Here is a 23,430-nt window from a genome sequence, read left to right as displayed (position 1 = left end):
TTGTGATCCGTGTGAGCTTGCACAGATTGTCGTGCTTATCGGGTCACAACGAGGCTGGGCATGGCAGCGATGCTTCCACGCACGCAGCCTGTCACATGCGACGATGCCCTGGCTGTCTCTCCCACTGGCTCCCCTTAATAAACTCGCAAGGTCTCTCTGCCGGAAGAAGCGGAGCTGACAGCTGGATGCGTCGCTCGGGCATGCCCCGGTATTCCGTGGTGCGTCGTGCTCAGAAGGGGTGGGGGTGGGGGTGAGAGCTCTTGCAGATTTTTGCACGTAAGAATTTAGGGCTGCGTGTGCATATGTCTGTGCTGCACCTCTGTGGAAAAACTACATGGATGCAGCTGTGCAGGGAAACCTGGATCCTCTCTGACTGCCGCATCCATCCATTAATCCCATCAGCCCTCACCCTCAAGTTACCAGCTCCCCTCCACATGTGCAGAAGCCACATATCATTTTATATTCTCAGCTCTGCTTTGCATGTGTGTTGTAATGCAGTTAGGTCAACGGAGCTCTTTTGCCAGCAGCGGAATTATCTACATCCTCGTGCATCATCCATCTCACAGACCAACACACACTCATATGCATCTTCTGTCATAAACACACCGATCCATCAGCAAGGTGAGAATGCTGTAGAGTCAACAAAGCCGCAGCAACGAGAGGAGCGTCAGTCAAAGAGTGGGCATTTCTGGCAGATGGACTGTGCCCGGTAGTTCCCCACATTATAGATTTTTAGCAATGTTCAGCAGAGAGCATTGCACAGACATGGAACCAAAGGACGGAGGCATAAAGAGAGGACTGGACAAAGAGGCAGAGAGTGTGGGGGCGAGGTGAGGAAGAGAGGGAACGAGAAAATGTGACAAGGCCACAGAGGAGGTGAAGCTGGGGTGAGAGAGAAGGAGGCACAGAGGGACAGAGAGAGAGAGAAAGGAAGGAGTAGTATTTCACACTGTTGAGTAGCAGGGCATCATCCTAATGGACTTTGCACACTCTTTGATTACTTAACAAACCCATTGCCCTCTCTGTGCATTTGTATGTATGCGTGGGTGTGTCTGTCACAAAAGGCTTATATTTGAATTGCATGTAATGCACACTATTTGAACACAACACATGTGTGCAGAGTTTTGCAGAAACCCCTCTGCATGTACAGTAGAGCCATGTTGATGCTATTATAGTTTCAGCAGCATAATTTAGAAACTGTTGTCTCCTCTAGTGGTCACTGGTGACACAGGACAATCTTATACCCATGAGTCAGCAGCTAGCAATCTTAAATATTCAAAATCTGAACTTTCATCTGTAAGTAGACCACCGACTTAATGCTATCATCAAATACTGCACTGAAATCGTAGCTGCTGGGTAATGGCACGGACAGTGAGCTCATTCTTTGTGATGCTGGATGTATTCTGGGGGGAGTTGTGAGGCTACAGAATGAATTGGAGACCCTTTAAGATGCCTCAAATGTAAAAAATAAAAACCCTTTGCACAGTAGGTTGATACAATAGCTCAATAAAAATCGACAAGCTGGGCACCATTAAAGCACACAAGTGGTGTTAAAAAGCTTTCATGGACACCAAGAGCAGATATATGTATAAAATGTGTAACAGTTCCGTGGCTCACTTTCATGGCCGACTGCGACACTTGTAGCTTAGAGCGCACCTGTTGAGAAAAATATCCATTGGTGTTGTTGTTTGAACTGGAATCAGCAGCTAATGCCGCGAGAAAAAACTCCATCAGTACCAAGTACCACGCAAACTTAAATAACTGTAAATCCTACTGTAAATCAAACACCCCAAATATCTAGTCGTTGTGTGCTGAAAACAGCCCATCAGAACACAAATTAAAACACGAATACCCCTGAATGTGACTCTGCTGGGCTTTCGGTATCCTGCAGTCTGACAGACCTTACTCGTGGTGGATATTTTGGCTTGTCAAACGCAGGGTGTGACTAATAAGATTAATCATGGCTATGTTTCATTTAAATGTCCCAGTGTCAGTGTCCTGGTAGCGTGCACTCTGCTGGCTCAGCTAAGTGAAATGGGGCCATCATTATTACAGATAGTTACAACTTTTCTCTTCAAGACAAGTTGAGGTGAATGATGTGAAAAGGTCTGCACCACCAGAGTAGTGACAGAAGAGAAAAATCAACACTTTCCTGTCACCGACCGTCCCAAGCGTACGTAATAACACTGCAAACTCAGTGGATGATACTGTTGTTGTGCCATTACATCTTTTTAATGCTAGCTCAGTTGTTACAGTTGTTACTTCCGCTCTGGGTCATGATTTACTCAGGATACTGTGCTCATATGCTAGGATGCATGCTAGCAGATAATACAGAGCAGGCCTTATTATTATCATTTTGCTGTCTAATATCTGGTCATATTTAAGGTAAAGAAAATATCACGTGCTGAACTGCATCCTCCCACTGGTTCAAAGTGCAAAGGTCAAATATGCCTGTTATAGCTCATGACCTTTTGAACAAATCGCTACATTTTTGAAGAGGACTCACCAAAGCTGAGTGATCCAATATGCTCACATGCATATATGCATTCATACATGCATAAACCACACACAAACACACTCAAACTCACTCGCACACACACCACATCACCTCTGGCAAGGTTCGGGGCAAAGTTGGCATATTTCCTTTTGGTGTAACATACAATCCCATTCCCTCTATGTGAAATGTGCGTGTGTGTCCGTGTGTGTGTGTCGGATTGTGGCATCACTGTTGTGAGCCAGGGGTCCTACCTTGACAGGTCTGTGTTTGCCCTGTGGGGAGGGTGGCAGGGCAAAGGCTATTTATAGAGGAGGTACTCCAGAGAGAGAGAGGGAGAGGGATTGTCTAATGAGGACAGGCTGTTAGGGGATGGGCCGTTGTTTCAGTGTGTGTGAGTGTGTGTGTGTGTGTGTACACAGATGGTCCATCATGTGTGAACTGTGCATTAATTGAACAACTTCAAACGTATCTTTAGCTGTCCCCCCCACCAACACCACCTTCAAAGACCCATGAATCCATGTTTCCTGATCTGGGTCAAAGATGGTAGAAACACACACACACACACACACACACACACACACACACACACACACACACACACATGTATGTGAACAGATGCATCGCTCTCATACACCCCAATTTTTTTGCTCCCTCTCTCTCTTTGCTGCTCTCATTCTTTCACCCCTTGGTTTCTTACTCCTTCATTTATTCATGCACAGACAGTAGACAGTAGGATTGAAACGATCCTGGGAGCTGTGTGTGTGTGTGTGTGTGTGTGTGTGTGTGCGCGCGCGCGCGCGCGCGTGTGTGTGTGTGTGCGCGCGCGCGATCACTTTAGATGAGGTCCTGGAGAGGGCAACACATCTAACATACAAACACGTACATATGCAGGCGTGCAATCAGCTGTGTTTGATGTCACTGGATGAGCATCAGACGGTTACAGTCTGGGGAGGCGCAGCATTGCACCGTAATGAGTTCATTCATAGCACGTAACACATACAGCCCGTCTATATGCTGCTCTAATTACTGTGGATACAGCATTTTCACCTTGTCTTCGTATTAATTGGCTGCTTCCAAAAACAATTTGCTTCTCGCCTCGGTGATCTGACGCCCGGCTGATTAGGAGGCACGAGTTTGTTTTGTTTTATACCTCTTTAGTCATATTTTACAACATTTGGAGGAAAGACACAAACGAGGACAGATGGATCATGGGTGCCTTCTACCGTCATTTCTGCAATCTGTCTGTTCTCGCTTGCTGTCACTTCCTGCATCCTGCACCAGCCTGTCTGATCGTGAATGGTGTCCCTGTGTTATTAAAACTGATGAAATAGTTCCCCGTAATTGACTTTAGCCATTAGGGACGATGCACACAAAACAATAGGATTCCGATCAGATTCTGCTCCAGTTAGGCTATTAGGCCAGCCCAAACAAATTTAGGAGATTTGGTTGACAGCTATGTCATAGATTTTTCTCTCAGGCTCCCCCTCAGTGCTCTGCGATGGGGAGATTTTTGGCTGAGCTGGCAGCTCTGGCGCCTAATAAATTCCACACCGGGGAGTTCAGCTGTGGAGAGTGGGCCAGAAGACGAAAACAGTACAAAGTGCATGAGGAAAAAAAGACGGAAAAGCTTTCACCTATTTGCTCATCTCGCGCCGCTCGGCCCGTCTCACCTCACACGCACGCCATGCATCACGTGAAGTGGACAGTTTTGGATGAATAACTTTTTCTTTTTTGACTCCACTCCAGAAAGTGGAGTTCACTGTATTCGTCATCTGTACTCAGACAGGGGACAGCTCAGACTGTACTTTCTGGAAGGAAAGTTCCCTCCCAAGGTTGAAACACTTGGCAGCATCACAAAGTGTTAAAATGCCTTAGAGCAGCATTTGGGAGAAATACTACCAGCCGCCACTTCACTGAGGAAGTGTGGCCGGTGTGGTCTGAGCTCATGCGGATGTTAGAGACACACCATCTTTACTATGCCGATATCTGTGTGTGAGACGCTATTTTACTCAGTATTTCATTGATGTATTTCTAATGACAACACACATTACATTAATATTAATGTGCCGGTTTTACCCAGCTGCCTGATATTTAACAGCAGGGCTTTTCCAAAGATGTTCGGAAGCCAAACTATTTAGACCTTCACACTGCTGAGAACTGGGAAAAATAGGAAATCATTAAAAGCATCCTACTTCATAGTTTGTGAGAGTGTGCCAGATTAGAGGCGCTGGGGTTAGCACATTTCTGTAATCAACATTTGTCTGTACTCTTCTTAAATTCTGATATTAATCAAGCAGTTATCTTACTTGTGTTACATAATTTACTCAAGTCTTCCAGAAAAAACGGGGGATACAAAAACAGTCATGTGACCTCAGATGTCCTCCTTATAAGGATAAAGGCTTGCGCTGATGTTTGGGCATACATGGGCTTCATGTCATACTGCGACGATGCATTTATGTGCCAGTGCATGACAGGCGATGTTACCGTGAAAGGTTCACGATTAACTGATTAAGTACAGTTTTTTGACACTGCACAGTAGCCATTAGCAATTGACTAGGACTTCCTCAGTTTTAGTATTAAAGTTAAGACGTGCTTCGATTCTACATCCTGAAATGATTGATTTAGCCTAGCCTATTGTTTATCCCGATCAATGTGATGCCATCGGACTGCTTTTTAAGAGCTAATCTTATTGATAACGCTTTCCTTCTTTCTGTATATTACAGTATTCATCCATCCTATTTTATGTAAACAGCTTTAGCATTGTGCAAAGGTTTTAGTCACTTTAGATGTGCAGACTCTTAAAGCCTCTCAGTCACATAGGCCTACAGACCAGTTGGCAAGCCCCTGGCAACCTGTGGTCACGAGGGAAAAACGTGTATTCCCTGATCGGTTAGTGATTGGTTGCTTGATTGGTTGCTGACTGCTGCTAGGTGAACTCAGTTGTAAAGAGGGTGTTGCACCAAAAACCTCCTTGTTGTTGCTTTGTTTGCTAGCAGGTTGGCAGGGTTTAGTTAGCTTATTATGATCTCCATTAGCTACAGCAGTGCAGCAGCTATTCTTCCTGGGATTCATCCAAGCATTACACTCTGACAGTGCATTACAACAACTTACACAGAGTCTGTGTCTGCATGGAAAACACAGACTTGTCTGCAAACACTCACCATTTACTTTCTGAGTTGTAGTGAAACTGGAAAAAGGTGAATGGTAACCTCTTTGCGTTGCACTAGTCAAAGTTTCAGTACCACTTGGTGAGTACTCGGCAAGTATTTGCTGACTAGTTGGCGTCTTTCGTGCAAACTATGGGTGACAACAGCAGTCTGCTAGAGCCCAAGGCAATCACACGGAGGTTTCTGGTGCTCCACCATGTACTTCTTTGCAATCAATTTCATTTACCAGTAACAACTCGCTAACCAGTTGCAGAATACACACTTCTCTAGTGACTAGTGGTTACCAGTCTCTAGGCTTGCATGAATGCAGATTTAACAATCGGTTTCATCGTGACTGCCCGCAACCTCCAGCAACCATTCACAAGTGATTGGGGAATACGACCAGTGGCTGCCAGATGGCTCTTTGCCATTGTTTCTCTGACTGAGGCCTTCATCCACCACACCAAACAGTCTCACAGCAGTTCAACAAATAGTCATGAAGTGCAGTTATTGGTACTCTTGGAGACAAATTTTCTCTCTTTTGTGTACAAGCACAGAAGCAGTTCCTGCGACACGTGGTGGGGAAGTTAGTGAACTACTAAATTTTATCTGTTGATTTGTCTCCATGGAAACACAGTAAAGCGCTTCTAAATTTATAGAGCAGCTGGAGGGTTGGTGGAAGCAAGTCACGTGCCAATTCCCCTCTGGCCATCACCAGTAGGCAGTAGGTGAAGTGTCTTGCCCAAGGACACAACGACCGAGAGTGTCCGAGCCGGGGCTCGAACCGGCAACCTTCTGATTACAAGGCGAACTGCCATCTCTTGAGCCACAATTGTCCTAAATAACAATAATTATTATTATTATTTGATGCAAAAAAAGTTTATAAGAATCATTTTATATATTTTTCCATAGCATTACATTTGAATGTAACAGTTCATTCTTTCAAATATCGGACACATATTTGTGAAATCATGATAGATTTGTGAATGTATTGTAACAATCTAATTATGCATATGTACAGACAGATACATTTAAAAAACAAGCAAATTATGTTTTATTACATTTACAGTGATTTTACGTTAACTTACATTTGAAATGTAAAATCACAGTCTATTTATGTCAATTTAATGATATTCTAGAAGAACAGAACACAACTGTAAAATACACAGTAAAATACTTTTATATTACAAATTTTTTTTACAGTGTGCGTTTCCAATCTCATATGGAACCGATGGCTTTCAAACTTTCATCCTCAAGTTGTGTTTAAATTCGCTGGCTGCCATTGCTTTCAGTTACTGTTTAGGCTGGCACCTGGGTCAGAAGAAGGACCATGTTAGCTAAAATGAATTTAAGAGTTTCCTGGGCTTTGTGGCTGAGGTGCTTGTCTTCAGAAAAAAAGACGGTAAATCACTGCTCCTCATCGGTCTCTGCTGAGTGTAGATAGGCCAGTTTCAACAGACCACTTGAAATTATTCTGCGTATTGAACTTTCAGCACAAGATGCGACACAGAAATTTGTGGTCTTTTATTGTCATCGCCATCAAATGACACATAATGAGCCTTTGTTAGGAACAAAAACATCATTTTCTCACACAGACTTGGAAAAATAATTTCCATCCCTGAAGTCCCTCTGGCAGGTAGCACAGTCATCATCATGTATGTGAGGGTCAAGCAGGGTTACAGAACATTCAGTTTAGTCGTTAATATTTAATTTGATGTCCTTCGGGATGAAAATGTTAATAATGAAAAGCTCAGCTGACAATGGACTAACTTGGAATTTATCTAAAGTCAAACATTTTAAAATGGGAATGTTACTTTTTGTGTAACATCTGACAGTCTCAGCTGTGATGTACTACTAACAACATGAACATTATTCATCTTTGCATCCCAGCATATATTTTAACATTGAATAACGGGTGGCGGTCCTTTCTCAGCGTCTAGTTAGTTCCATACTGAAAGTGGGAATGGCGCTGGTTCCATGAGCATCTTGAACATTGCCTGGATGCCAAGAGTGTTCAAGAATATTTTTTTTACCATCTCTTTATTGTTCAAAATGCACAAAACGTTCTCCGTTGAAAGGATGAAGGATAAAAAAGGCACATGTACAGTGACCTCAGGCTTTCAGGCCCATTTCTTATCCTGCTGAGCTATACATCTTCATCCTTGAATAGTGAAATCTCTGAGTCTGATAATGACATCCGAGACAGAGAGGTGAAGTCACCCACAGTTTTGATCTAAATGGCTATAAATTGCTTAAAAGTACTGTTTACATTTTTTAAAAAGGCCACGGTAATAGTAGTGCACATGCAGAAGATGTGTGGCTTTCTGTGTACCATTTACATACCATATTAGACGTCACTGACAAATGCATTTAATTGCCCTAAATGCAATAACCTGATTGTTATTCAGCCTTTGTAAAAGATCATGTGACTCGACCTCTATTCTCCTGGAAACAGCATCATCGTTTGCACTTCATTGTTGGCTCAGTTTTTTGTCTTGTAGCGTGTGAGATGATGTCAGGGTTTCATCCGTGTTTGGTGGGATGTGACAACAACTAGTGTTAGCATTTAGCATGAAGCACCACAGAGCTACTAGCATAGCATAAAATTCTAATGAAATAAATGGGAAAAATGGTGGATGGACTGCTTCGTATATACCGTTTTTCTACTCGACTTGACAGCTCAAATCACACTTTTTTTCTGTTTGCTTTCTATCGAACATTCAGACTCCCACGAATGCATCAGTAGCAACCTGGGGTTAGTATCTTGCTCAAGGATACACTGCCATGCTCCCTCCCAACCTGTTCTCACTTGATCCACTTTCTTTGTTCAATAAGATCCAGTATAGACTCATATAAGACATGCAAATGCATGAGCCAGACCTATAGGATGATCTGATGATCGGACTCCAGCAATGGTGTAATATACTGTATATTATGAGTGTATAGTAAGTCTTAAATGCATTTCCTCTGCCTTAATGTTCTCCTCCAGGCTTGCAAATTCATATGCATACTGCAGAAAGCTTTCCATCATTACAAGCAGAAAATTGCTCTGAGACAGAAAAGCTGTACGGGCATGTTTCTCAGATTCGTATCAGAATCGCTTTATTAAATCCAAACGAGGTCTCTTCGTAATTTACATCTGTCTGTCTTTAACCTCCGCACGTGCACTCAAAGCTATCAGATTTGACTCAAATCTCCTAGCATTCCTCTTGAACTGTACACTCATCAAACGGTTTGCCGTTGCCTGTGCCGAACCTCTCCTCGCCTCTATTCCCCAACTACCAAGTATAGTTTTCCCAAGTATAGTTCCTTTCCCAAGCTGTGTGTCTCTGCTGCTCTCTTCACTCTCTCCTACCTGCCCTACTTTCACACTGCTCTCACAATTTACGAGTTTCACACTCCGTCCCTCTCACTTCTACCCTTCTCTCCCTCCTCAGACTCTCTCTCTGTTACACACATGCACACTCGAGGCCTCAGTTTTACCTTCAACCAGAAATATACATCCACAAATTGAGTTCACGTGTGTGCTCGAGCTTTAAAAGAGTACCGCAGCCCTTCTCACACTGTGCTGGCAGCTTTTTGTAATGACATGTTCCAGCCCGAGTACATTTTGTAGCACAGCTCAGAACAGTGCGGTGCTATACGCCGGTACAGGACGGTACACTGAAGGAGGAGGTTTATCCACATACTGCCTGAGCCCTGTTGTTTCCTTTTATAAATAAATATAATGTCACACAAATACCAGCATGCATGAGTAATTCCTTTTTGGGCTTATGTTCCCTGACAGCCTGGGGTGCACAAGGCTTTTAAAATATTAATCGCTCCTAACTTGTAATGCAAAACTGGTTTTAACATGTAAGAACCGCTGTTCTCAATCGATGGAAAGCAGACCCTTCGGCTTGGCAGCCTGAAGTGTCCTGGGATGTCTCAGCATGCTCTCCTGCGTTGTGTTCAATCTTAAGGTGTGTAAAAGTGTCATGGGGATGCAGTAGCAGTTATCTAGCAGCAGCCTGAGGTGACGTTAGATATTCTGGAACATCTAAATATGAATCAGGTAGATCTTTGTGTGTGCCGGGAGGGTTAACGTATTCAGGGTGTGTTGAGTGTTCGGCGGAGCAAAAATCTCAACGTAACCTCTTTCTCCATGTTGATTAACAGCCACAAATGCAGGAATATGTCAGCAACTGTTCGTGCGTTAACAGACATATTGTGACTAAAGTCACATTGTAATATATTTTATTGCAATGGCTCATTTAGCATTGGCTAAATGATGCCGATGTCTCAGCAATGACTACATAAAACCCCGCTGACTGGCTCTGTGTTTTTGCTGAGCTGCTTTTACTGTGAAAATGAAATGAAAACACGCGGTCACATTAAAATGTAACGACAGACATCAGCGTGGAACCTCGCCGAGGAGACTGTGGCCTGTTAGAGCAGAAAGAAGAGAGCGAAGGAGCAAGAGGGAGAGGCGAGCGAAAACAGAAAAAAACAGAGAAGGGACAAGAGGAGAGAGCGCAAAACAGAGACAAAGTGACAGTGTGTGTCAGATTGTGTGTGTGTGTGTGTGTGTGTGTGTGCGCATTCAGAGCCAGGCCTAGTTTTTAGCGTGTGATCTAGGCCATTATCTGTGTTAGCACTGGTGGGGCTCAAACAGGCTCTGTGGATCCTTCATAACAATACCTTTTATGAGCTTGTGTGTGTGTGTGTGTGTGTGTGTGTGTGTGTGTGTGCACACTGCCACTTATACAAACTTGTGCAGTCGTGCATGTTAATGCCATTGTGACATACATGATGTACAGATGCGCTCCTGCACCTCTGCCTTTTGTTTTGTGCCACATAGTTTCTGCCTATTTGCTAAGAACAGGGCGTGTGTGCGCTTTTGTCAAGCGTGTCTTCATATGTGTGTGTGTGTGTGTGTGTGTGTGTGCACGCCTTCTCACGTGCAGCTGTGCACTCTTGCTGTATCACCCTCATCGTCAGTCAACCCCCCTCTCCACTGGCGCCCTGGGGGCCTTCATTATGTAAGAAAGACATTGCTGCAGAACAGAGGCAGCAGCCCTGATAACTGTGGCAGCCCCTACTTCAGTACAACCCGCTAAGGCCTCCATAACACACACACACACAACGCACACACACATGTACATACGCACACACTGCAAGCCTGGAGCAGAGGTGTGATCAGGATAATGGTGAGGATTGGGGCTTCTGACAACTGTGGGCAAGCTTGTTGAAGTGTACAGGAAATATCAATAAATCATTTTTTGCATTGTAATAAACAATCTCCTCTTTCCTGCTTCTTTCTCCCTCTCCCTGCATAATTTAACTCCCCTCCATCCACATATCCATACACCCATTCAAACCCTGCTCGTCCTTTTTAAATCCTCCAATACTTCTTCTCGCTTCCATCTCATCCCCCGCACTTTCTCCATCATCCCCACATTTCCATCTCCAGCGGTCCCCTTCCCCCTGGCCCACCGGCTGACCATGAAGGAGGTGTTTGACGCGGAGGGCCGGCCGCGAGTGGACCTGCTCAAAGCTCACCTCACAAAGGAAGGCCGTCTCGAGGAAGCCGTGGCCCTGCGCATCATCGATGAGGGCGCCGCCATCCTGCGCCAGGAGCGCACTATGTTGGATATTGAGGCGCCAGTCACGGGTAAGGAAGTCATTTAATGCACCAATTAAGACATGGTAGAAAACAGTTGGAAAGCTAACACGCTTTCTTGCAAGACTTAGCCGCACAAAGTGGCTTCCCCGCACAGGGAAGCTGATCAGGTCTCCAACTTTATGTGAGACTTGGTGAGTATTGCAAAGTCTCTCTAGAAGAAAGTGTCTGCACTGGGCAGCCATCTTGAAACACCTAAGGAAAGCAAATCATTGCATTTTTTAAACAGCTCTTTTCCCCTGAAAGTTATGCTCATTGCTGTTGCAGGAGTCCCAGGGTTATCGTATAATGTCTCTTGACAGCACTAAAAGTGTTCCTGATATTATTTTACTGGAGTAGACCCCAACTACCACTCCCACATCTTAGCTTTTATTTATATGTGGGGAAAACTGGATTCAACTAAGATAAAGTCCATCACATGATTGATGAACCTATAAATTTCAGATCACCAATCAATCATCTCCCACACTGTCTCCCACGATGTACTCTTTGGCCTGTATTTATTTTGTTGGGCTCTGGTCTTTCGTGTTACTCTGTAAAATAACCTGAAATGCACTGTTACATAATTACCAGTTAACAATATAAACCTTAAGCTACAGTCCCACACGCCAACACAAATTCCCAACCTATTGAGGAAACACATATGATCTTTCTTTTCTGTTTATGCATTAACATAAAGCTTAAACACAAAGCAAAGATGAAAACCAGCACAAAGAGAATTTAAAGCGATTCTGAAGCCTGACCGTTCATCCCAGCTTGTTACCTGCTGAGGTTCAGGCTCTGGCTGCTGGGCTGGGGTCAGCAAACACTCAGCTTTATCATAACTCTGGGTTCTTGGATAGTTTTGTGTTAGCATGCTATCTCTGCAAAGAGCAGCATATGTAGACCACTCCACCATTTTCCTCCTCCTGGCACACAAACATGTAACATTACTGCATTACTGAAAATTAAATGTAGCTCGAATTAAAAGAAGGTGTAGCGTCTTTATACCATGGCTATGGTAGGTAACCCTACTCACTGTGGCCTCCAGACTATCATATGCCAAAGAAGGTGTTCTTTATGATCTTTCACCTGTTTTAAATCGCAAAATGTCAACGTTTTATTTTTTTTAAAGAATCTGCAAGTCACCCATTGAGCAAAGCCACACCAAAATAAAAAAAAAGCTACTTGTTTGTTAAAATGCAGGCATGAGTGACAAGCAGAATAGATCAGACATTTCACAGTGAAGAGACAGATAGCAGCAGTCTCACAGAGAGGCAGAGGAATAGAGCTGTGGAGCAAAAAGGCATAAAGATCAATAATTATGTATTAATCAGAATCCATTCATTGATTCATTAATCTGCCATATGTATCTGCCACCCTTTTAATATGAACTGTTGTTTGGTCGCACTTCACTGAGAGACCCAATTGGTGCTTGTGCACCTCCCAACAGCTCGCTCTGGCTTCGGTAATAGCTGCATGTATTCCCCTCCCAGGGAAATGGTAAGAAGTGAGTAGGATGCGGAGGAGAAGCCGGGGATCGAAATCGAGGGAGAGCAAAATAGAAAGGAAGTTTCTGAGACAATGACAGAGATGACAGACAAGCGGGCAGGCAGACGCAGACACTGGCAACCTATTGACTCTGCCTGGCTCGTGTACCTATGTGTCTGTGCTTCTGCGTGCTGCATTTATGCAAATGTGAGCGGTGTGATAATTCTGTGTGGGCTTGTTGTGCCCACGCAGTGTGGGAACATCGCTCAGCTTTCACAGGTACAGATCCCTGGGGACAAGGACAGATAGACGGGCAGATGGAGAGACAGTCAATCATAAGCAGCTTAGTGCAGAGGTTCTCTAACCTGTTCATTCCCAATGAGCAACATATTGATCCCGCTTTCCTGGTTCCACTTCACCAGAGTCTGACTCAGAAACACACAAGAATTTCCTGAGAGTGTGCCGTGATTGGAAATGACTGTTACATTTCAGATACAAACTACAGCAAAATAGACTCAGGTAGAAAGAGCTTTCACCAAAAGTGCAATATAAAGGAGATATAAAGAAAACTTCAGCACTTTGATGCCGTCTCAAAGTATGAGCTCTAAGACAGACAGACAGCTGGATGGCTAAAATCTGAACTGACAGGCTTTTAGGATGTCACACGAAGGCTTCTGGGAGAATACTGAGACAGCTCAGAGGAGGCAGGCAGGTACGGCTCAATTTCACTCATGACATTTCTCATTCCCAATTCCCAGTTCAAATTAAAGCGAATGCTTATAAGTAGTCACAAAAACAGACATTAACATGGCAAGCAGATGGAGAGACAGGCAGACGAAGGCGGTCAGACAGATGCGAAATGGCCATCGTAAAATGGCTGCAGAGGGGAACTATGACATCAACTAAAAGTGAAAGGAGAGACCAGACAGATGGCGAGGGAGGCGGATGGTAAGATGTATGCTGGCAGATCGTACGGGCAGACAGTCCTGAAGTCGTTCAAAATGTGAAGTCTTCAGTGTGTGCAGCCTGATTTACTCTTGGAAGCAACTTGCAACAAATCAAAAGAGAAAGCATATGAATGCATAAAATCCAACATTGGGGGCTAAATTATAAGCTAATCCTATCTTATAATTTGGTTAGTAAGGTGTGTTTAACTGATGTAAAAAAAAATCTGAACACAGAATTCTCAAGTCTGTAAATACAAATAACCCACAGTAACATATTCTAGATTTACTAGCCTACGATCCACTGGTGGGTGTGTCCCACCTCTCCCTTATTGTAGCCCACTCCCCATGACCCGGAGTTGGATATGCAGTTAAGAAAAAAGCACAAAACTTCCAGCTCTGTTTTCTGGTCTTTTTCAGGTAGTATCTAAACAGACCTTGAAGTGATCGAGTAGAATCTTTAAGGAGCTTTTAAAGCACATTTTTGCTGTTTTTTCTATCCAAACAGATGAGCGATGTTTCTAGATCAGCAGCCAGGACAGATATACCTCTGCAGATGCAAATCAGGCCATATGGAGCCACTGAAGCAAAGACGGTCCCATATTTTTGAGCTGAATTTGTTATGTGGGAGCTGAAAACTGCAGTGTTTATAATCCTGACACTGTTGTGTGCTGTTTCCACAGTGTGCGGAGACATCCACGGCCAGTTCTTTGACCTGATGAAGTTATTTGAAGTGGGAGGCTCTCCTGCGAACACGCGCTACCTCTTCCTAGGGGACTATGTGGACAGGGGGTACTTCAGTATTGAGGTGAGGAAGGATTGGACACACTGTGTATACATCTTATTTATAGTGCTGTGCATTCAGTTGGGAAAAAAACATCTATCCTTGTTGTGGTGTACATTGTATTGAAGTCTATTGCGCACATTCCTGGGGCAAGGTTTATTTTGGTATTCAGTATTGCAGATGTACAAAAAGTACTTGAGATTAGCAGTGACACGATGCACTATATGTGTCTGACAAATGCACATATATAGATGCAATTTAAAATTTGTGGCCAGGGGGTCCTTGTTACTGAGATCAACTTTCATTCACTATTTATGTTTCTACAGGACAGGCAACAATTCAAGGACAGCAAACGCTAACCAGAGTGTGGTTTGCTTCTTAATGTAAATATGCATGAAAGTTGGATGGAAACAGCACGGTATTCCAAGAGCTGTTTGAATATTTGATTCTTCAAAATGGATGAGGGCATCATAAAGAAATGTGTGATTACGTTATCCAGCAGAAATGTGGTACAGATGAGCAGACTGATTTGAATCCACAATATACAAGCGCGTGAATGTCTCAGCCTGTCGAGTCACCGTGGCATATGGGATATGTCGCTGACACGGAGTGACTTTGGAGCGGAGGGAGCGATATTTAGGCCACCTTCCTAACACATTTGAAGGGCACATAAGGAGGAGACTAAATGTAGAACAGAGATGATGGTGTGTAAAGGTGAGAGAACATCCTCTGAGCCATTTGTAGGGTTTCCTAAGTGATAAGAGTAAAAAAGCCAACGTGAAAAATAAACACACATCCTTCGGTACTCTAATGACCAAACTGTTCAGCCCAAAAATTTGAGCTAAACTTTGATTCTAGGCAATATGACATATTTTCAGATTAACGCTGCACATACAAGACAGTTTTTATACTGATTTTACCAACCACACTCCTTTAGAAATGCACCTGTTTAAATGTGAAGGAGGGCATAAATTTTGGTTTTTTACCTGCATAAGTTTTACAGTTTTTCCTACTGATGAAGACTAATGGCCATTCATAGCACAATAACATAATTAAGTAATAGACAAAAAAATTAAATGACAGGAAAGTTCCTGTTTTTCACTGTACACTCTAGAAAAAAAAAAATTTACAAATCAGTTTTATGACTACAGGAAAGTCTAAGGAATGAACTTCAAGAAGTTTTTCTGTAATTTTACAAATTTATTCCTTACAATTTAAGCCCGAAGAGTCCAGCCCGTTCTCACTCCCGACGCGTAATATACCGACAATTCATCACGTCCCGAGGCGGCCCATGGGAACGCGAAAGGTGACCTTTCGAATAGAATGACGCTCCCGCGGTAACACACGTTCCAGCCGTGCATTCCAGCCCTGACCCTAATCATAACCTTAACCACCACCTTAATCGTGAAGTGTTTTCCAAAGCGATTAATGTAAAATAAACGTACATGTGTAGATTCATTCCAAACGGTTCTCATGTTTCCTCATTTTTCGGAACTTGTAACATAGGGACGTGTTGGTCGAAAGTGTAATATACCGACGATTTGTCACCTAGCGTAAAATGTTACGCTTTATGAGTGAGAATGTGTTGGAAGTCATACTGACAGATTTCTTTCATTTACTACAGCAGCATTTAGAAAAAACTATTGAAATTGTACTTCTTATATCAAGAGATTATTCTGAGATTAAATGTGTAATTAAACTTCTGTACATTGATTAAAAAGGGGAGTTTGCCTGGTCTGGCCCACTTCATATCAAAGTGGGCTGTTTGTGGCCTGCGATGTAAAATTAATTTGACATCTGCACTCTTTGAAAATCGAAATGCTGTTGCAGTTGTGTACCTGCTGAACTCAATTTCTCATGTTTTCTCTTCTTTTGGTGAATATTTAGTGTGTGTTGTACCTGTGGTCACTGAAAATCCTCTACCCAAAGACGCTCTTTCTTCTCCGGGGGAACCATGAATGTAGACATCTGACAGAATATTTCACCTTCAAACAAGAATGTGAGTTGGCTTTTTGTTACACGGCCCATTTTTCTTTTATTTCAGTACTGGTTCTTCCACCCCTTTCACCCTCCATTGTTAAGCAGTGCTTATTTAGTTTTGATTAGTAGTAGTTTGAACAGATCTTGTAAATCTCAGCTGACTGGAGAACATATTTTCAGTTTGGTTACAAACTTGGTGAAAAAGTTAGCATGCTAATTGGTTCAGGATCATACATTTACAACTTACACTGCTCAGTTTACACCTAAGAGTTTATTTGTGCTTGAATAACACCTAATCATGGTTAAAAAAAAAGAGGAAAAATCAATAATTAGTCAGTACTTCCTACAGCAGGTATCATGTTTTGTTTTATTTTCAAAGCCAGGCGTTATTAGCTGAAGCTAGCTAGCTTAGTTAGCAAGGTGCAGCTAAAAATAGCGCAGAGATATATATCTGCTAATTATGTAACATATCAATAACATACAACAATACCACTTTCCAAACTCATCTCAGACTTGATAAAAAGAATTCTAATAAAAATAACACAAAGCATATCACAACTTTTTTTCTGTCAAACAAGCTAATATAATGAAAACCAACACCTTTTCAATTACACAAGTTAGCTGAACTAACACCTATAGCAGCTAGTTAATGGTTGTCTTCCTACATAATTAGCTTTAGGGAACAGTTTTTTTGCAGCAGGCTGTGAATGTTTTTAACATGTGTATCTGCAGTTTTGCACGTCCAGGTTGTCTTAAGTTTACAACCCTAAATGTAGCTTCCAGGATTACTATTGTAGGTGAAAAGCTGATTAGCCCTTACACGTTATGCACGACTGCTGAGAGAATGACACCATGTAACACACGTGCAAATCGAGTCGAGCTGTGCTGTGCTTTAGGTGGCGAAGCTCTGATTGGATCTGCTTTATTCCATTTCCTGATAATTTCACCTATGCAGTTAAATATTTTCTGCTGGAGCTCTTCTCATCCTCCCCCTCACCATCCTTACTTTTCTGCCACTGGCACGTTGTATCCTCCCTCTTTTTTCTCTCCCTCCATCCATTTGCTCTCTCCCCCCAGTGTCTCCCTCCATCTCTCTGACTCCTCCGTCAGCGAGCTTCAGCCTCCTGTCCGAGAGTGGGTGATTAGCAGCAAATTAATTTGGCCCTTAATGATTGGCTCAGGGACTTACTCCTCTGTGTCTGATTGGCCAAGGGACGAGGAAGCTAATTTCCCTTGGTGCTCATGGCGAATAGTGGTCGCCCTCAATTACCATCTGCCGTGTGTGTATGTGTGTGTGTGTAGCACGAGAGCATGTACTGAGACTGCATGCGTGTGCAAGTGTCTTCATAAATGTTTGAGAGTGTGGAAGGAGCTGACAACTGGTGGACTGGCAATAATGAGCTCTTGCTCTACACAAGGCAGATGGAGAGGTTGACAAACACACTCCTCGCTGTCACACACACACATAGAGGCTGGCTACTGTACGCTTGTACTCCACATTCCGGCTTTGATTAGTGTACGTGTCGTTTCATGTCCTCACACTCTACCTTCTCTCTTCCCTAGTCGTCTCCTTGCCTTCCTTCTTATAACCTCTCCTCCTTCTCCTGTCTCCTCCCATCAGTCTTTCTCCTTCTCTCTTTAACGTTCTTCTTTTCTCACCTCCCTCCTCCTCTGCTGTCTAAAAATCACCCTTTTCTTCTTCTTCTTCTTTTCCCTCCTCCAATTTCCTTTCAGCTATTTTTAATCCCGCGGTTTTGATTTTATGTCAGATGCATTGTTACGCCCATGTGTGAAATGTACTTTAAAAGATGCCGTGTCTTGGATGTCGTTATTGATATTGCTGCCAATTCAAAGGAGTTTTTAATACACACAGACACACATAAAAAAGAAGAAAAAAGTGACATGTCTATGCTGCTTTGTGTTTATATTTGGGTCATTATTTAAAATGCTGTAATAGTGAGATTTGTGTTGGGTTTTTTTTTCTGGTATCTCTGAAGTGGCATTTCTGAAACAAAATCCAACATCATCAGAGAGGAGAAAAACAGGTCATATGGGAGTGCTGGAGAAGAGCTGGCCCCATAAATTATTAACGTGTTGTGTGAAAATCCTACACGTTAGTGCCCTTGCACCCAAGTGAACCAAATGACGTGGTAACGCTTTACGGGAAGGGTATTATCGTGAATTCATTCGTGATTTCATGCACGAAAAAGCGTCATTAATACATGAAAAAAACCCATGACTCATCAGGAAAGTGCATGAATTAACAGTATCTCATGCATGCCTTAATGCATGAACAATACATTAATTAATACAACACCTAAGGTATTTCAGTCATCTTGATTCATGAGTTATTAACCGTGTGCACCGGCAGGCTTAAAAAGAAAACACTGAGCAGAGGCAGTGAGTGTGTGTTCACTGTCTCTGCTCAAATGTTCGAATCGTGGTTGACTAAGCAAAACGTCTTTATGACTTCGTCATGTCTGAGGGGCCTAAGGTAAAGTGGTGAGCTGGGTATTGCTTTATTAACATTGATGAATAACAAATGAAAGTTGAAGGAGATTTATGAGAGGGAGACAAAGATAAAAGACGGTTAAAGCCATGGTTTGTACACACTTTTTTTGAAGGTTAGGTCTGTTGTTGGTCGTCTTTTCTTTTGGTGTGACCATATTTAGGTGAGAGGATGGAGCGACAAATTATCAGTTCAGTTAGCAGCCTTGGGTAGCAAGCTGCATAGGTGCAGACATCTGGTTATCAGTGCTAAGTAACATACTTTTCCGACATGCTTGATTTTTTTTGTGTATTAGGCTGTAAACATGTTTATTTCTGCTGTAAATAGTTTTTTCTGTCTGGACTAAGTTATGGAGCCAAACTCAAGTGGCCATTAGAGGAAGAGGTTTCCAAGTGGAAAGAGTTTAACACTTAGAAAAGATAAAAGAACGGGCATCTTTATTTATAGTTGTTTTTCTTAATCTTTTATCATGTCAAACAAAAGCAACACAAGGAAAAAAGTTATGTTTTAAGAACAAAAAGTGCGGCTGCAAGCTCGTTTTACTCGCTGTTGTTTTTTGATACCTAATTTAATGAATAATCTACCTCTTTAGTTTCTCTTCTCTTTTTTTTTAATATCATTAATAATCCCTATTCAGGGGGTTAAGAAGGACCAGCCACCATTTATTTATTGAACATTAGGTCGTGAAGACATCATGGTTAAATAATTCTTGAAAATAATCTGAAATAGTCAGAATAGACATTCACTACCATTACTGCTGTTTTTGTTATTAATTTATTGTTCTTTCTTTAAGGCACGCACACTGCACTGTCATTCTAGGTCTGTTACACACATACACAATTAAAGCTATTTACTGCACAAAGTCATGTATGATTTCATATATATGGTATATATACGTACCATCACCACAGCGTGTTAGCAATCGAGTTTTTGACAGATTCTGTTCGAAGCCTTCAGATTACTGACTTCTGTCCATGTAAAGGCCGTATGCCTGCTTGTTCCCCGTGCATCAGTCTCCCAGTGACAGGGACCGACTGTGCATTTGTAGCAATGGTGGCTATTCAAAGCATGTCAAAACACACTCAGGCGCTTCCTTTGTTTCAAGTCTTGAAATGTCTGTCTACTCCCCCAACCTGCAGGTAAGATCAAGTACTCAGAGCAGGTGTATGACTCCTGCATGGAGGCGTTTGATTGCCTGCCTCTGGCAGCCCTGATGAACCAGCAGTTCCTATGTGTGCATGGGGGGCTTTCACCAGAGATTCACACGCTGGACGACATCAAGAAGGTAAAATCAAAGACACACGAGCAGTTTTGAGTTATCACTGCTGAGATAACAAAGCAATGATAACTTTTTTGACAAAAAGTGGTGTCTAATGACATGTTTTTTAGCTATAGGGTGAATGTTTTGTCTGTGTACAGTAAATTTTTTCACCTTTTTTTATAGAAATTTCAATTTGTTTTTATTTCTAAGTATCTGATAAACAACACTGACCACTGTGTGAATGAAGCATCAATCAGCTCTTAAAAAATAATGGTTAACTGTCTTTGAGAAGTACTAACATTTCCTACATGTAGAAAAATCGCTGAAAATTTAGTGAAGAACTGAATCTGAATTCATTTTAAACCTTTTCCTGTTTAATCGTTATGTAGTAATGCATAAGATTTATATAAAGTGATAAAACAGCCTTTTAAAAAACATTTATAATAACTAAATTAGAGAGCTAAAACCTACCAATCAGAGTGAGAAACTCTGGTTTGACAGTGTAGAAGGTGTCACATAGAAAAAACACTACAACTAGCTTAAAGAAGCCAAAGCTAACTTCATGTACTGTTTACTAAAGGCCTACACGGAGCAAACAAAACAATGAAAAATAGCAAAAATATCAGTTTTGGTCATACCCTTTGTTATTCTGCATAACTACATTATATAGTTGTTGAATCAAATGCAGAGAAGAATCTAGACCTTGTAAACCTAGCTTAGCAGTAGCTACAGCTTTGCCTTCAATTCAGATGACAGTGTGTAGCTAAGTCATACGTTATTTGTTCTTTTCTTTTCCTACTTACACAAAACAGTGATACATTATATTTGCTATAACTAGGAAGTATAAATAATGATAGTAAGGAGATTTGGCCTACAAAGCCATAGGAACACATTTATTTTGTAGACGATGCATTTAACCCTTGCATCGGCATTCCCAAACACAGGGTGTCACTTTATATTCAGCATCCTGGTATATATGTAAGTTTTGTTATAAAGAGTAATCAGCCTGCAAATGCACAAAAAGAAGAAAGATCAGCCTTCGTAACTGTCACACAGTTTGTTATTCATTCTCAATTTCACCGTTTCTCCGGTTCCTGCTCTTTGCCTGTGCAGGATAAGGAATACAAGAGCAAGGAAAATTAATCATGCATGCAACATGAGATCGACCTATGTGCAGCACTCAGGCACATTTTCAAGCAGTCATAAACACACACCAACTTTTATTTCAGCTTTTTAGCCTGCTCCGAGTGTGTTCATTAGAAACCATAAAATAACCCCTGTGTGTATACAGTTCACTGAGCTCCAGAGCACAAAGGCACACACATGAACACAGAGACGCGAGAACACACACTTCCTCATCTAATGGCAGTGTTTCCATGGTGAATCTGCTGGTGTGACATCTTCTCCCTCCTGTGTGGTGAGGGTTGCCATGGAGATGCTCTGCTCTGACAGTATGTGTTTGTGTGTGTATGCTATGTGTTTGCTTTTCTTTCTCCTCTGATTTATCCTATATGTGTTGGAGCGTTGTTTACATGACTGAAAATCTCTTTCATGTAGAAAATCTCTGTTTCTGTAAGCTCACATTTCTATACTTCTGTGTGTGGGGGGGGTTTATTTGTGTGTCCTAGTTGGACCGGTTCAAGGAGCCTCCGGCGTTTGGGCCCATGTGCGACCTGTTGTGGGCCGACCCCCTGGAAGACTTTGGCAATGAAAAGACCCAGGAGTACTTTGGCCACAACACAGTCAGAGGGTGCTCCTATTTCTACAGGTACAGGAGAGCAGAATTACTCCTCAAGGTGTTGTGACTGGCAAAAAAAAAAACATTACATAAGAGCCCTGACATTTTATTTTTGAATGGGAATGAATACAGTCTGGCAGCCTTGCAGCAGCAGAGCCCTGTGCTTGTGAAGCTCAAAGGCAGAGCTAAGAGCTAACCTGGTACTCCAACAAGCCAGTGTGAGTGTAATATTCTGGGATGACGGTTCACGGCAGACACAGTACTCTTTAAAATCACCACCTGAAAGAGAAAGAAGTTCTCACACGTGTCCCTGACTCTGTGTTTTTTCTGGGATAGATCGATGTCTTGTTTTAAATGATCTGAGCGCCCTGTCGCTACCATGCACGAGCGACGTGCAATGCTTACCTACAAATTAGAAATCTAATAAGTTTCAGGTCGACTTCAAGCTGCCGGTTTGGGATGTTGTTCCCGAGCAGAGAGAACGGGAGAGATGCCTCGTGTGCACGTTTACACCACATCCGAGATCCACTAACGATCGCTGGGATTTGTAGAAAATCTTGGCTACTTTACACACACAAACACGCAGCACACACAGTTCCGTTTCAGCATGAAACGATATCCCACAATCCCCAGGGAGACTGCACGGTTCTGTTGCTATGACGACTGGCTACTCCTGCCAGATATGGAGTGATATTAAGATACAGTGAGAGAACGAGGGAGAGTAACATAGGAGGAGGGTGGCGGGGGGGGGTGAGATGAGAAAGTAAGAATGGGGGCATGTACAGACGAGGGGGAGACAGTGTTTAGAAATGGGTGTTGTGACATGTTCTCTGTGGCAAACACGCCGATTTTCTATGTTTAGGAGACACAGCATCAATCAGCCAACTAGTGTACACTCAGCCCTCCTCAGCACGGAGGCAGCCGTAAGCCTGGCTCAGGCCTGTCGCTCCTCACTGATGCCCCCTGCTGGTCTCAGTCAGACACTACCTCAGAAAACAAAAGCCTACTCATCACCCACTGCCAGACTTTAAATATCTGTTTTGTGGTTTACAGCAGCCTTGACATATGACTTGTTTGTTATGTAAAGTGTATTTTACTGCATCGCTTTGAATAATTCTTCCCCTTCATGTTTCTTCCTTTGCCCTCACTTGCTCTCACTTGTTGTCCCTCTCTCTCTGTCTCCAGTTATCCAGCAGTGTGCGAGTTCTTACAGACCAACAACTTGCTGTCAATCATCAGAGCGCACGAAGCACAGGATGCCGGGTGAGCTGACTGGCTGCTGCGGCTCAGTCCTTTCTCTCAGCTTAAATGGGCGCACCATTTCATTTAATGGCTTACCCTGACATTTCATGTTCTGAGCTGTTATTTTTCATTGTCGGGGAATTGGCACATTGCAGGAAAAGAGGCTGCACAATTTTCACCCTGAAACTGTGTGATTA

The 23,430-nt window shown here is 42.7% G+C and overlaps 1 protein-coding gene and 1 long non-coding RNA gene across 4 annotated transcripts in view; one reads left to right on the top strand and one right to left on the bottom strand.

The window, feature by feature from the left end:
* Positions 1-23,430, top strand: part of ppp3cb (protein phosphatase 3, catalytic subunit, beta isozyme) — a 35,484-nt gene that overhangs the window by 1,916 nt on the left and 10,138 nt on the right. For all 3 annotated transcript variants that reach the window (XM_013275424.3, XM_013275423.3, XM_005456311.4), the window contains exons 2-7: positions 11,096-11,296; positions 14,403-14,527; positions 16,391-16,502; positions 20,132-20,277; positions 21,882-22,021; positions 23,177-23,254. In XM_013275424.3, the coding sequence (XP_013130878.1) occupies positions 11,096-11,296; positions 14,403-14,527; positions 16,391-16,502; positions 20,132-20,277; positions 21,882-22,021; positions 23,177-23,254 (802 nt within the window). The remainder of the gene's footprint in view (positions 1-11,095; positions 11,297-14,402; positions 14,528-16,390; positions 16,503-20,131; positions 20,278-21,881; positions 22,022-23,176; positions 23,255-23,430) is intronic.
* LOC106098724 (uncharacterized) lies at positions 21,920-22,722 on the bottom strand. The gene is made up of 3 exons (XR_001225006.3): positions 22,397-22,722; positions 22,189-22,270; positions 21,920-22,058 (listed from the first exon to the last, which is right to left on the bottom strand). It is a non-coding gene; the product is annotated as an uncharacterized LOC106098724 (long non-coding RNA).

This window comes from Oreochromis niloticus, linkage group LG2 (genome assembly GCF_001858045.2).
Source record: "Oreochromis niloticus isolate F11D_XX linkage group LG2, O_niloticus_UMD_NMBU, whole genome shotgun sequence".
Classification (NCBI taxonomy): domain Eukaryota; kingdom Metazoa; phylum Chordata; class Actinopteri; order Cichliformes; family Cichlidae; genus Oreochromis; species Oreochromis niloticus.
Note: the sequence above shows the minus strand (reverse complement) of the source record. Positions and strands in the feature narration are given on the sequence as shown.